Below are 16,047 nucleotides of genomic sequence, written 5' to 3'. Positions count from 1 at the left end.
GGGCTGCAAGCCCACAGGTGGACTTGGACCTCAGGGTAGGAGGGGCTCCCTTGGCACCCCAGGATTTGCCCACCCCTACATACACCCCACACTCTGCTCCACCAGTACACTGTAAGGGAAGCTGAGTCCAGCTGCCACCTTGCAAGTGAGGAGGGATGGAGGTGGGTCCTGAATACATCACAGCCCCAAACTCCATGGCCCTGGGCTCCTGTGGCTTCTCCTTGGCAGTAGCCAGATTTCTTCCTCCAACCCCTACCCCCAATGGAATTAGCCCTACCTGGGGGCCAAGGGCACAAAAGTCAGAGTCCCTAACCCAGAGGAAATGCTGCCAAAGGGCCTTGGGAAGCTACAATTAACAATGACTAGCTAAGCAACCCCAAGGTGGGGGACGGTGTGCTGGATGCCCAGGCTCTCCACATGCAGCCTATGGGGATTTCTAACAGCGGGAGGGAAAGGGCTGACCAATGCATAAAATGCTGGGCACTGATCAGGAAGGGGAAGAGAAAGGAGGATTATTCTAGCAAAACTGAACAGTCATGCGTCGCATAACAACATTTCAGTCAATGATGGACCACATATACCACAGTGGTCCCATAAGATAATACTGTATTTTTACTGTACCTTTTCTATGTGTAGATATGTTTAGATACACAACTACCAGTGTGCTACACTTGCCTACAGTATTCAGTACAGTTAACATGCTGTACAGGTTTGTAGCCTCGGTATGCAGGAGGCTATACTACCCAGGTCTCTGTCAGCATACTCTATGGTGCCTGCACCATGATCTAATCAACTAATGATGCGTTTCTCACAATGTATCCCCATCATTAAAGCAACGTATGACCGTATATGGGACAAAGAGCTGTACCAGATATTAGAAAACCTCATTAAAGACCCAACTATGCCATTTATAAGTCTCCCAGAACCGAGGAACCCAAGTTCTTTGCTCACATAAAGCAACCAGGACAAGGCACAGAAATAATAACTAATGTTTACTGGCCCTGGCCCCATGCCAGGGCTGCTCTAAGGGCTCCATGTTCACCAACTCAGTGCATCCTTACAGCAAGCCTATGTGGCAGGTACTGTTACTATCCCAGTTTTACAGGTGAGCAAATTGAGGGACAGAGCGGGTAAGTAACACCACCAAGGGCACAAAGCTAATAAACCAACAGGCAGTTTGGCTCCTGCCCACCTCAAAAGCTCAATATGAAGCTGAAGTGTCCTATTAAAACAAGACTGAGGGCACAAATATATAGTCCAGGCCGAGGGCCACATGAGGAATTGTGATGGTTAATTTCATGTGTCAACCTGGCTGGGCCACAGGACCCAGATATTGGGTCAAACATTCTTCTGGGTGTTTCTGTGAGAGTATTTTTGAATGAGACTTACAGTTAAGTCGGTGGACGTGGAGTAAAGCAGACTGCTCTCTGTAACATGGGCAGGCCTCACGCAGTCAGGTGGGGCCTGACCAGAACAAAGACTGACCTCCCCTGAGCAGCAGATGCCCTTCGGACTTGAACCACAGCATCAGCTCTTCCTGGGTCTCCAGCCTGGTGGGCCACTCTGCAGATTTTGGACTTTCCAGCCTCCATAATCACATCAGCCAATTCCTTAAAGGTAATCAATCTCTCCTAACCTCCCCCTCCGCCGATACACACACACACACACACACACACACACACACACACACACACACACACACATACATACATACATACATATATTCATATCCTACTGGCTCTAGTTCTCTGGAGAGCCCTGACTAATACAAGAATGAGTTCCATCCCAGCCCTGGCATAGCTGCCACAGCCTGGAGGAAGAGATGCCCGATGGGGCCACACTTTCCTACTTCCCACTAACTTCCCTAAGTGACAGTAGAGGTGCTGTGTGACCCTTGCCCAGGCCAGGCGTTCTCCTGCCTCCCCTCCCCCCTTTTGCCTTTGCTCACGCTGGTCCTCACACCTACAGTGCCTTCCCTCTGCCACCACTGCCAGGCATGATGAATGGTTGATGTTCTTGGGGGAAGAGGTTTTTTTTTTTTTCCTCTTTCCTGAACTTTTACTTAAACCTTAAATGAAACAAGACAAAAAAGTTGCCTTCCACCTGCACTCATGGGTTCATACAAAACAACTGGTGTGTATCCTTCCACCTGGTGCGCAATGGTACTCCCACACCTTCTCTTCTGCATTCTTGCAGCAATTCCAGGCAGATGGTGCATCAAGAATGCTGAGCACATGCAACATACAGCACTCACCCCTGGGTACTATGGGAAGCCATAAAATCAGGTTCCCTGGGAGAGGATGTCAAGGGATGAAAGACTGATAAGACATGTTTCTGAGTACACGAGCCAAACCACACTTCTCCGACACCAACGCGAGTGTTGCCCCTAACAAAGGTACTTCTGCACTCCGCTCCAGTGGTTGGCCTCATTTCCTTCAGTTTCTCATAGAATTTCAGAGCTAGAAAGAACCTATCTGATGCAACTATGTATGTGTTTGGGGGGGTCAGGTACAGGAGTGTGTGTATGTGTGTCCATAACCAAAGATAACTGTACCAGTGCAGCTGACAATCCTACAGGTCATCTCTTCTTAAGTCCCACCATAACTCTATCCCCAAGCTCTCCACCCAACTCAAACCTCCCCACCTACACCTTCCCCCCGCCACCTGTAAAAGATGACCTCATCTCCCTCACTACTAAAAACTCAGACTGTTAGAAAAGTTCTTTCAACCACCCCTACCTCACCCACTACCCCACTTTGTACATCTCAGTCTCTTCGTCCTTCCTTTGCTCAGGTCCTGCTCCAAGTTCTCCTCTCCCTCAGGCTCACAGTCTGAAAAGAACATTCCAGACCCTTCATAATGTGATCTCGGCCCCAATTTTGCAACCTCAGCTCCACTATTCTCTGGCCCTGGCCAATTCTAGCCAACGAGACTTCCCCGCTCACCCTCCATGCTTTATGTTTTCCTGTCCCCGCACCTCTGCAGAGCCACCTCATTAATCAGGAATCCCCTCCTCCAACCAATCCCACCCACCTCTGAGAGTCTGGGTCAGATGGGGCTTCAGAAAGCCCCATCCATCCAAATGTGACCCCTCTCTCTCCTGCAAACTGCTCGGGCACTCGCATGACCACGTGTCACTACAACGAGTGCACCTCCCCATGACACTGGACTCCAGAGGCTGGTGGAATGAAGTCGTACCTGTCCTTGGCTACACCCACAGTGCCCAGCACTGAGCTTGTTTCACTAAGTACCAGCTGTGTGTACAAGCAAGAAAGGGAAGGAATGAAAGAACGAAGGAAAAGGTGTTGAACCACAGAATCATCAGCTGTCAGAGCCTGCAGGGGCCCCAGAGAACTGCTAACCCCAGATGAGGATGTGTAAGGCTGCGTTTGTGGTTGTCGAGAAGAACCATGCCAGGTCCTCCAACACGGACCCAAGGGCTCATGGGGGCCAGGGTGGTCAACAGCCTCATGGCGTAGGCCTGCACCTGCCCCATTCAGCCTCCTCCCACAGGTGGAGAACCTGAGTCTCATCCACCTGCTCGGAGCTCCCCCTGCAGGGAAGGGCCGGTCGTCAACACCCCTCCCAGACGCACAGGCTCAGGCGCCATCTGCTGGCCAAGGTCAGCGCTGCATCTGGAACAACAGTCTCAAGGGCAGTCGGACCATCCCATCCCAGTCCAGACCCAGGTCATTCTTGGGAAAGCAGAACCTGGAGGCAGGGCTCTGATTGCTTCCTGGAACTTGTCTTTCAGGACATAAGCCTAATATCGATATAAAGGGAAAAAAGCAAGTTTCTTTCTGGTATTATTAGCTGAGTATTCCAACAGACAGAGACAGACAGACAGACAGACACATACACACACACACACACACACACACACACACACACACATACACACATACACACACACACACTCCTTTTTTCCTTTTTTTTTTTTCTGCCTAACAGAAGCTCTGTTATGCAGGGGACAAGTCACTGGCCTGGCAGTCAGAAGATCTGAGGCCTCATCTTGCTGCTTGTCACTGTCCCTGCCCCAGCTGTGTGGCCCCCAGCACTCTCCTGCCTAAGCCAACCGTAGGCAAGGATGATGCCCGTTCGCTCGCCCTCACCGCTACACCGACGGTGCCAGCTGATGTCCAGGGACTGATCCAGAACCAAATCGTGGGTCCCGAAGTGCTGCAACCTCAACCTTATCTCCCACTCCCAAGCTGGGGACACCCCTCAGGGACACCCCCACATGCCTGGGGCAGGGACAGGTCTAAGGATACCAGTGACTCCCCCCCCCCGCTGGAGCACACCATCCCTGAACCCCTTTCCACAGCCTGACACTCCAGAGCACGCGGTCTCTGAGCTCAGGCTGAGCTCGAGGCTCTCCGAGGATGAAGACCTAGGAAGACGGCGATGCGTGCCAGACTCAGCTCCTTCTAAGCACACTCCCGAAACCAGGGATGGAACCGAGCTTTCCACAGAAGGTCCCAGGGCCGGCATGGAGCCCAGGATGAGTGGGGCCCACTCAGACATCGTCCTGGGGGGCAAGACTGCTCCCCAAGAAGTGTCACGGGAGGGGCGGGAGGAGGAGGCAAGTGCCAGTGAGTGACTTGCCTCCGCCCTCACTCCCACACAGCCCCTTTCCCCTCCCTCCGCCCACAGACCAAAAAAGTGTGTCACCGGGGAACAAATGCCATCTTCCCACGAGGGAGAGGAGGAAGAGGAGGAAAGGAGGAGAGAAGGCTTTGTGTGCCTGTGGGGCCGTGGTAAGAAGCTTCCCAGCTGTGAGGGACGCCCCCTCAGAACCATGACCTTGACGTTAGCCTTTCTTTCTCAGGGGCTTGAGAGGCACTGTAGGGCAGAAGCCACATGGCCACCATGCTCAGGACCACCTGGCAGGGGGCAGGAGGCTGGAAGAGAGGCTCTAAAGATGCAGGCAACATCTTCCAACCCCAAACGTCCTTCAGCCAGCTGGGTGGACCCACCATGACCGCTGACACCCCAAATTTCCCATCTCGCTCATCCTGGCTTAGAGGGAGCCGCTGACCTGCTCTTGCCCTGTTCCCCTCCCCAGCTCTCCAGACAAGTCATTTAACCCTCCAGGGGTTAATCTCCTGCTGCCTACCCCTCCTGCGCATCCACCCCCAGCGAGCTGCCACATGCCAGCCACGATACGCTTCACACTGTTATTACAGTGATTTATTTAGTTTTAATTTGAGGGTGAATCTCTTGCTGTTGGAAGCCAGAGGCCCACAGTCTTGGCAAGAGGCAAAGCTACGTGTGGGTTGGCACCATGCCAATCCTGTCCCCTCTGCCTGGGGTCCCTCCATCCTCACCCTGACCCTCCTATGCACCTCCTTCACGGTCTGGGCCCCCATCCAGGCCAGCCAGTCACTGAGGAGTGGCACAACTTTGGCTGCATGCTAGGTACCTGGGACCAGCTCCACATTAAGGTACCAATAGTCAGGGCCAGATCCATGTAGAGTACGACTTACAGAAGAAACCCTAGACGCAACTAACCAAGCCACAAGTTACACAAGTGTGGGGATCTAAGTTCTGCAGAGCCCCGAGGAGGGATAAGATTGGTCTAGTGAGAGTCACAGAAGACTTCATAGAAGAGCTGGGGGCTGGACGGGAATCCCAGCACTGAGCAACCCCACCTGGCATTTGCTAGATGGATGGACAGATGGACACATGGCCTGGTAGAGAATGGAGTAAAGACATTCCAGGCAGATGGCAGGCCATGGGTGTAGGCCCCGAGGATTAAGGGTACACAGTGAGACAAGTGGCACAATGTGACCAGAGCGTAGGGAAATAACAAAAACACTAGCAGTAACTAATATTCGTTGAGCGTTTGCTCTACACATCAGGTACTATACTAAGCACTTTATATTCATTATCACTTCTCATCCTCACAGCAACCCTACGAGGTGGGCGCCACAGCTCTCCTCATTTGATGGATAAGGAAGTGAGGTATCAACAGGATCAATCATTTGTGCAAGGTCCAAGCTCCTGGCTCCAGAGCCCAAATTCTAGCCAAAATGCTACTCTACCCCAGGGTATAGTCACAAAACATATAGGTAAGTTGAAACAAGACAGGATGGATCTCGAAAGCCCTACTAAGGATTGAAACCTTCAGTAAGGCATTATTAAACCCTCAATAAGTGATAGATAGTATTAGATTGAACTGTATGAATCATATTAGTTTGTAGGTCAAAAACAGTCAAACCCGAATAATTTCATGTGGTTCAACTAGTATTTTTTACTGAGGGCCACTGAGGTTCCTTCTAGCTCTTTGATTTCAGCACCGACGGTTGCTGTAACATTTGGTTCTGTGTCACTGGTGAATACCCAGTACCCTGGGCCCAGGCAACAAGAACTCTGCCAGGGCCTTTTCTGAACATGCCACCCTGGGCCTATTCCCCCAGCAAAGGCGGGTACCTCCTTGCCCAGGTCCTCGCGGATGACCTGGCGGACCTCTTGCATGCTGCTCTGCGGGGCCTGGCTGTGTAGCACCTTCAGAGTGCTGGTGTACTCCTCTGGCAGAAGGTAGTCCAGAGCCCCCAGGTGCTGGCCCACTTTGATGAAGGTGCCCCGGTTGGCACAGCAGAGCTCACAGAGACGCCTGGCAGAGCGGAGGTGCACCTGCAGGGAGACAGGCCGGGGCCAGAGAGGTGTGAGTACAGACTGTTCCCTTCTGCTTGAAAACTCTAATCCCCAGCCCCGCCCCCACTGTTTGGAGCAGGTGCCTGTGCGCACATACACACACGTCCCTCCCTTCGCCTCCCTCACTGTCCTCCTTCAGTCTCCTGGTACACACAGCAGTCAACCCCAACCTCATGCCGAGCCGGCCTTCATACACCGCCCAGTGCTTCCGATCTCCTCCTCTCCATCCAAACTTACCTGGTCTGGGTGCTCCTCCCCAGAAGTGAGCATTCAAGGCTTTTAACCAAGCCTAATCTACTAATGATTCATTCAAGGCTACTTTGAGTTAACATATTTGCTGCTCACCCCTCAGACATACTAATAATACTTTATGTTTGCTGAGATCTCTACAATTTATAAAACATGGTCATATGCATTACATCTTTTAATCTTCACGGCAGCTCACGGAGGCAGGTGTAAGTAGCTTTAAAGATGAGAAATTCAGTTGTTTTGTTTATAAAGCAATAGCTAATAAATGTCAAAAGAAAGTCTAGAAGACACTCTAAATCTAAGGCTCTTTTAACACAGTAAACTTTAGCAGGGCTCTCCTCATTAACTGGAGGAATAATTGTGCTGGGGGCATCAGGCACAGGGAGTTGGCAGCTGGGCAGCTTGTCCAGGACGGAGCAGGCTTAACGGACGTCCTATTGCCCACCAGGATGCTCACCTGGGCATCCTGCTAGAGCCTGGAGTCTGGGCCACTGCTCTGCTCTGGTGGGAGGGGGGCTCTGGGATGAGGGTGCCTACGGCTGCAGCATTCTCTTCTGAATTTCTAAAGTAACGGTTTCCTGTGTGCTTCACTTGGCAACTAATTATATAGGATCTTCGAACCCTTCTTCCATCTTTGTTGTCAACTGTTATTTAACTCCTCGCTGGTTTTATTGCCCCTGATATGTGCTAATTACGTCAGCATCCTTCATGGCACCTAAGAGAGTGTAAATCCATCGTTATTCACTCCCTCTTCGCTGACTTGGTTGGTGGGAGGCAGTAGCAGGTCCCCAGGGCACTGCAAGCCCTTGTTTTGTGTATGTGCCGGTGGCCCCATCTTCCTCAGAGGCTGCAACTTCTGGAAGGCAGGACCCTCAGAGGACCAAGCCCCCCAGCTGGGCTCTGGGCTGGGGTGATGCCTGGGGCTGCACAGCCTGGGGGCAGATGGGGCCACCTCCCAGCTCTGGAAGGGCTCTCCCAGGAGAGACATCGGCCACCATACAGTCCCTGGAGACTTACGTGGGTCCAGCCACGTGCCCTCTACCATCAAGGAGGGCAACAGAGCCACTTGCACAACAGAGAATGACACACAGCCACAAGCAGAGGAAAGGGCCCAGGCCTGGGTACCATGGCAACTCCCAGATGAAAGAACAAGAGGGTTGGAATTAGAGGGGTTTGGCTCATGGGGAGGGGGAACCGGGGTGTGTGTCGGTCATGAGCACACGGCCTCTCAGCTCCCAATCCACTCTTCTTTGTCTGCTTTGTGGTCCTGTGTTCCCTCTCCTCTGTCAGATGGCTTGACAGCAGGCTTTGTCAGTGGGGGCTCTGCAGGGACACTGTGAGGCCACAGCAGGAGCAAGGGGTCTCCCCTGCTGGTCCCAGGGCACTGTTGTCAGCAGCACACAGCCAGCAGGTCAGCGGCTGGCAGTGCCCACTGCAGTGGCCTCATAGACAAGCTGTGCCCATACCCTCCAGTAAGTTTCTGGACTACCTGGTGGTCCCCTCCAGCGAGCATCCTGACCACTCAGCAGTCCGCTCCTATAGATCAGCTCTGGCTCATTCCCTCCAACAAGCTTCTCTGCTTCCTGGCAGGCTGCTCCCATGGTCCAGCTCTGGCTCAGGCCTCCACTGTGTCCCCTTGCCACCAGCCTGCTCCCTCGAGGCCTGACCCTCAGCCTCATGGGCAGGAGGATCCCGGCTAAGTCCTCGTTTCTGTCCTGTTCACTGTCTCGGCCCTAGAAGGAGTAGCTGCTTTATGTGTTTGCTACCTCTGTACTTCTTCTACTCTTCTTCTACTCCTTTTAGGAGTTACCAACCTTTTACTAATTAATAATACTTTATAATAAATTTTGCCTGTTCAAATTACTGGTGTGGCTGGAGCCTGGCTGACGCACAGGGTTAAGCCCTTGGAATTAAATCTGAATAAAGATGGAAAAAGAAGGCATTTCAGATCAAGAGAACAATGTAAGCAAAGGCACATGTGCGTGTGTGCTGCTGTGTGTGTTGCTGTATGTACATGTGGGGGGTGTTGTATGTGTTGTTGTGTGTGGGTATGTTTGTAGGGTGCTGTGTGTGTGTGTTGCTGTATGTGGGTATGTCTGCATGTTGCTCTGTGTATTGCTCTGTGTATTTCTGTGTGTGTTGCTGTGTGTGTGTGTTGGATGTGTGTGTTGTTCTGTGTGCACGTGTTGCTGTGTGTGTGCACGTGTTACTGTGTGTAGGTGTGTGTGTTGCTCTGTGTGTGTTGCTGTGTGTACACGTGTTGCTCTGCGTGTGTGTGTGTGGGTGCTGCTGTGTGTGTCACTGTGTGTGGGTATGTGTGGGTATTGCTGTGTGCGCTGCTGTGTGTCACTGTGTGGGTGTGTGTGGGTGTTGCTGTGTATGTTGCTGTGTGTGTGTGCACGTGTTGGTCTGCATGTGTATGTGGGTGCTACTGTGTGTTGCTGTGTGTGTCACTGTGTGTGGGTATGTGTGTGGGTATTGCTGTGTGCGCTGCTGTGTGTCACTGTGTGGGTGTGTGTGTGTTGCTCTGTGTGTGTTGCTGTGTGTGTGCACATGTTGCTCTGCGTCGGTGTGTGCGTGCTGCTGTGTGTTGCTGTGTGTGTCACTGTGTGCGGGTATGTGTGTGTGTTGCTGTGTGTGCACATGTTGCTCTGTGTGGCTGTGTGCGTGCTGCTGTGTGTTGCTGTGTGTGTCACTGTGTGTGGGTATGTGTGTGGGTATTGCTGTGTGCGCTGCTGTGTGTCACTGTGTGGGTATGTGTGTGGGTATTGCTGTGTGTGCTGCTGTGGGTCACTGCTGTGTGTCACTGTGTGTGGGTGTGTGTGTGTGTTGCTGTGTGAGTGTGCACGTGGACATACCTGCTCCATCACTTTGTTTCGATTGGGCTGACATCTGCATTTGTCTCCACTGCTGGCAACCCTCAGAAAGCATCAGCCTCACCCAGCCAAGCCCTCCCACCAGGAACAGAGCCAGGGCTCTGGTGCCCCTCCTCTGTGGTGTGGCTTGAACCAGTCCCAGGTAGGGTGTCTCTTGGCACAAAGTGACGGTGACCTTCAGGACACTGAGTAGACAATGCAGCCCTCTCTGGTCACACAAGCTCAGGAAGGCCAGTCTGCCCTGACTCACCGGTTACCTGGCACATCAGCTATTGGGGACAGAGGCCATGTGTGTCCCCTGTACACTCCGTGTACCTCGGCGCAAGTCATGCACATGCCATAAATGACGACTGTGGGCCATAAGCTCACAAAACCATCACCCATGAAGCTGAATCAGCACCTACTGCAAATGGCACCTACATCTCCACTGAAAAAGCCCTAAAGTCACCTAAACCAGATTGTAACTCAACTCACACACAGACATACTCACTCTTTCTCGCACACACACAGAGGTGATGGACAATACCACTCATCAAAAAATTAAAATATTCTTTTAAGGCCAAAAGACACAAATGCTAAAGACAAGAGCAGGTACTCTGATCTGCGGGGTCCCTTTCCAGCCCCAGCTCCTACAGGTTCACTGTCCTTTCAGACCTCCAGGGAACTACTGGCTTAGGGCACACTCCTGCTCTCAGCACTCCCTCACTTCATCTGGCACCATAGTTAACACGGAGCAACGTGCACATAAGCAACATGAATGCATGCCCACACACAGCAACACATGCACGTGCGTGCGCGCGCGCGCGCGCGCACACACACACACACACACACACACACACACAGCAACCCCCCTACGCGGAGCAATACACACAGAGACAGTCTGCTGACAGCGAGGATTGTACACTCTGCAATCCGCAGAGTTCTCTCCCCCTGGGATCCTTCCCCCAGCCATGTGAGGGTGCGCATTGGAAAAAGCAAAGCTTCCAGAATCTCCTGACCTCTGTATCCCCTCAAATCTAGTCCTTCATACCACATATATCTTTGAGCACCATGAGGGGCATGCAAGTAAATGAGAGTTAGTTTTGGGTTTTGTTTTTTTGTTTGTTTTTCAAGTAGAGATGAGGTCTCGCTCTTGCTCAGGCTGATCTCGAACTCCTGAGCTCAAGCAATCCTCCCTCCTCTTCCTCCCAGAGTGCGAGGATTACAGGCGTGAGCCACCGCGCCCGGCCGAGAGTTAGTTTAGAATAGCACTGTCCAGTGGAATTCTCTGCAATGATGGAAACATTCTGCATCTGCACTGTCCAAAAGGCGGCCGCCAGCTACATGGCTACACATGGCTACTGAAACTGAGAAACTGAATTGTTTTGTTTCGTTTCCAGCAGTCACAGTGATGGGGAAGAAACCAAATTTTTATTTAAATAGTTAAATTTCAAGTAACTTAAACTTAAGTCACCACATGTTGCCAGTGGCTACCTACCACATTGGACAACTCTGGTTTATAAATTAGCAACAACTACAATAAACACATAATCATTTATCTAGTTCCCTGTTCGAAGTACTACTCCTGGCCTACGGTAAACACAAATATAAATGCCGGTTGTTTTTAAATTCTGCCACTATCTCTGTAAAATAGATCTTACTATGTGTCTTTACGGAGGAAGAAATAATCTCAGAGAGGTTCAGTGACATTCCCAAAGTTCCACGGCCAGTAAATCGTGAAACCATGGTGTGTTCAAACCTTGATCTGTCAGATACCAGCCTGGTATACTATGCACCATGAGCTGGGGAACAAGAACTGAATCTCTCTATGTACAAGGCCTTGGGGGGGCTGCAAAGAGGTACAGACATGATGTTCATGGGTAAGGAGCTTACAGTGTACACTTAGAAGTGGACATACACCCGCAAGATCAAAATTGCCAATAGCAGGCAGTAAAGCTATACTAGCTGCCCAATCACTCCAGAGTGTGACATATGCAGGAGCAGAAGCCAGGCTGGGTACTCGATGGCGACCTTGGAAGTTGGGTCGAGTATATACAGTTTCAAAGCCAATGCAAGCTTTATCTGGTCTTCAATGAAACAAGGAGGGACCATATAATATAATAATGGTTAACAGCACTGGCTTTGGAATCAGAAAGACCTGAGTTTAAATCCTGTTTCACTACTTACTTGTCATATAACCTTGGACAAGCTAATTAACTTTGGAGCCTCAGTTTCCTCATCAGTGAAAGAGGGATAATAATTATATTTGTCACTGTGATGATTAAATGAAGATATGCATTAAAAAGAGCTTAGCACAGGGTCTAGCATACAGTAAATAAATAGAAAGAGACAGAGAAGGAAAAAAATTTAATCTTCCTAGAAAAAAGAAATATTAAAAAAAAAACTTCAGGCCTATCCATTCCCTACACAGTACTTGGTTCAGTCCAACAAGTATGGACCACAGTCTAACAGACAGAAACAATAGCTAATTTCATGCTCCGTCATCTAAATTGTAAAGCACCAGTGCATAAGAAATGAAATTGCTGCAGAGTGTTCTTCTAAACACACAGACTTCAGGTTTTCTTCCCCAAAGATCTCCCTACTTCTGCTACTATTCTGCCAACAACCACCCATTTGCTCGGTGGACCCAAGCCTGGCCTCCAGCCAGCATCTGGCTTCCCTGGCTGTCTGGGTGTGTCACGGCAGAGCCCCCACGCTTCCCCCTCATCCTGTCAAAATATCACAGAACAGCTGGCACAGCCTCCCCACCCCGGCTCCGACTTCCTATTCACTCCAGCTCAGTAACTTGCCTTATGATTATCTCATTACCAATAACCTTGCTGTAATGAGTTTTAATCTGCCTCATATTAATTAAAAGCATTGTCATTAGCCAGCTTAGTTTGGGGTTTGTGGGGGGGGGCACTGAACAGCTAATAAGATCAACTCCATGTTGAAGAGTCATTGATTGGGCCGGATGGAGCCAAGGCCCACAGAGGGCAGTTCTTTACTCACGTCCGAATCCCCAAGAGCAGGGGCCCCCAACCAATGTCAGACTGAATCCATGGGGCTCCCATCAGCAATGGGAATGTCTCCGATGGGGTGTGTGACACCGAGACGGAAGAGACAGACACACACACCCCCAGAGAAAGAGGGGGAGACTGAAAGAGAAGGCAACAGACGGACCCCCAAAACAGACCATTGGTTAATTCATCTAGTCAGAAACTCAAGCCTCGAAGGACTGAAATGTTAACAGTGATATTTCCGGGCTATGAAATTATGGGAGTATTTTTTTCTTCTTTATAGATTTTTCTGTATTTTCCAAATTTGTTATAACTAAAATATATCACATCAATAATGGGGGAGAATTCTTATTTAATTATCTCTTCTTTATCATATCCTGGGAATGGAAAAGTGCAGCTGATTTTTTTTTCAGCTTTAAATGGACAAGACTCTGCCGTGCAGACTGGACAGCTTTGGTCACAGAGAAGAATCCAGCACCTCTTCCCTGCCTGGCAGGGTGCTGTGGTCCACGTGTGTGTTTTCCATCATGAAAACAGAATTGTAACTTCTCATCCCCAAGAAATCAGGCCAGGGCTACCTCCAAGGTCCCTTTTTCTGGATGTTACCCTTTGTGTTGTCATTTAGGTAACATAGCAAAACTCATCATGTCGTGGGGAAAAAAACAAGTTGCAGTTTATAAACATTTCGCAGGAGGTTGGCCCCAGATTGAATCCCACTCTGACCACACAGGGGACAGTTCTGTGGTTAAGAGCACAGGGCATCAGAGTGCCTTGGGCTATATCCCAACTTCACCACTGTGAAGCTGGTGACCTTGGACGGGTTATGCAAGCTCTCTCTACTTCAGTCTTGTCATCTATAAAAGGAAGATAATAATAGTACCTATACCTCACAAGGCTGCTGTGAAGATTAAATGAGGTGAGGTGATACATGTATCCAAGTAGCCAGCACTGGCATTTCTATACTTATTGTAAGGGTATCTGGGATTTGTTGTAAGCAGGTACAGTAAGACACACAAACGCAGAAATGACAGAAGAGACAGAAAACACAGAAATGCCAGAAAAGACAGGAAGAAGTCTTTACTCACAAATCTCTGGGAGGAGGGGGAGTGGCATGCCCTGCAGGGCAACTTGGGGAAGCAGCAGGGTGGGTCAAAGGCAGAGGGAGGGGAAATGTGGATGAGAGCCTGCCCTGCGGATGCATGGGAAAGAAGGGGTGAAGCAGGGTACACAGGCTTAGGACTGGCTAGTTTGAATAATTTCATCTCCAGCTGTTTGGTACCTGGCCCTGGGGTAATTAGGGAAAGGGGATAGTGGCCCAAAGTATAAGATCCTGATGAAGGAGGTGGTTGGGAGCTTGAGCTCCTGATTGGTTGGTTTGCATAGGAAAGGCACACCCCAGAAGAGTTGCTGCTACCTCTAGGAATTAGTTAACCCTGGGGAGAGAAGTCCTTCCAAGGCCAGTAAGTCCCCAACACATCAAAGTATCAGAAAACCTATAGAAAAAAAAAAAAAAAACCATGAATAATACGATACTCTAGCTATACTCCCTTTGGGGATCTCAGCAAGCATCATAGTTGTAAACACCATCTACACAATGACGACACAGAAATGTGTATCCCCTGCCCAGACTTCTCCTGACTCGAGCTTGACACATCCAATTGCCTCTTTGATATCACTCCAACGTCCAAAGGGCCCCTCAAACTCAGCCTGACTTTCCCTCCACTCCCACCACCACCAAATCTGCTCCTCCTACAGTCTTCCCCACCTTAAAAAATGGCAACTCTAAACTTAGAGTTTTTCAGGCCATAAATCTTGATGGGCTTGACATCTCTCCCAAAACAGGAACTAAAATTACTTTCCCATGTGAAACAACAAAAAACTGGATAAGATACATAAAATGATGGGTTTTCAAGGAACAGGACGTCCAGCAATAAAGGACGTGATTCCTGAGAGATGGGGAAAGAGACAAGGGGAGCACTATGATTGCCCCAGTTTATCACACCAGGAGTTTCCGGGCCACAGCACCAAAAAAGGGAACCCAGGCAGGGACCAGAGGACTCCCTGAGATGAGGAGACAGAGCTGAGAGCCCAGGAAGAGTTCAAAGGACAGAGTACTGAAGAGGAGAGAGCTGTACAAAGAAAAAACACTAAAGATGTGCAGACGGCCCACTGCGAGTATTCTGCTGAATACAGATCAGCACACGTATATGTAAAAACTACCTGAGTCCAGGGAAAGAACAACCCAAAAAGATTAGGGTTAACAGTACCCAGCACTCATACAAGACCTATTTTCTCCAGCCAGACTGGAAAAATCTCATAATTCATAGGACATTTGTTATATTATCCAGAAAGGTCTTGCCTAAGTAAAGGCGAAAATCCCAAACCAAACACCATTCCATTCCCCTCTAACAAATATTAAAAGCAAGACCTGAATAAAGCAAACTATTTCCAAGCAACTTAACTGTGTCCCAGAACAAAGCTCAAGAATATGTATAAGAATACAAAAATATCTAGCATCCAAAAAATTGAAGGACAATGTCTGGCATCTAATAAAAAATTACCAGGCATGCAAAGAAGCAGAAACATATGATACACAATGAAAAAAAATCAATCCATTAAAACCAACCCAGAACTGAAACTGATGTTAGAATTAGCAGAGAAGGACATTAAAACAAGTATTATAACTGCACTTCATATGTTTAAAAAGTTAACCAGAGACATGGATAATATAAAAGAGAGAGAGAGCAAGCATGCACAAATCACAATCACAAATCACAAACTTCTAGAGATGAAAACTGTAATGTGTGAAATGAAAAATACACTGCATGAGATTAATGGCAGATTAGACATTGCAAGAAAAAAAAAAAGATAGGTAAACTTAAAGACCTAGCAATAGAAACTATTCAAAACGAAACACACGGAGAAAAAATAATTTTTTGGCCAGGCATGGTGGCTCATGCCTGTAATCCTAGCATTCTGGGAGGCTGAGGCAGGAGGACTGCTTGAGGTCAGGAGTTCGAGACCAGCTGGAGCAAGAGCAAGATCCCGTTTCTGCTAAAAACAGAAAAATTAGCTGAGTATCTTGGCATGCACCTGTAGTCCCAGCTACTTGGCAGGCTGAGGCAGGAGGTTGCTTGAGAACAGGAATGTGAGGTTGCAATAAGCTATGATAACATCACTACACTCTACCCAGGGTGGAAAATTTTTTTATTTTAAATTTTTTTTTAATTTTAAAATATTATGGGGGTACATCACTCTTTAACCAT

General features: G+C 49.3%; 1 protein-coding gene across 1 annotated transcript in view; it reads right to left on the bottom strand.

Moving 5' to 3' along the window:
• ADCK1 (aarF domain containing kinase 1) overlaps positions 1 to 16,047 on the bottom strand; it is a 95,704-nt gene that overhangs the window by 57,540 nt on the left and 22,117 nt on the right. The window contains exon 3 of the mRNA XM_012656106.1: positions 6,433 to 6,636. Coding sequence (XP_012511560.1) covers positions 6,433 to 6,636 — 204 coding nt within the window. The remainder of the gene's footprint in view (positions 1 to 6,432; positions 6,637 to 16,047) is intronic.

Source organism: Propithecus coquereli, unplaced genomic scaffold, assembly GCF_000956105.1.
Source record: "Propithecus coquereli isolate 6110/MARCELLA unplaced genomic scaffold, Pcoq_1.0 Scaffold5, whole genome shotgun sequence".
NCBI classification, from domain to species: domain Eukaryota; kingdom Metazoa; phylum Chordata; class Mammalia; order Primates; family Indriidae; genus Propithecus; species Propithecus coquereli.
This window is presented reverse-complemented; position numbering and strand designations above follow the sequence as displayed.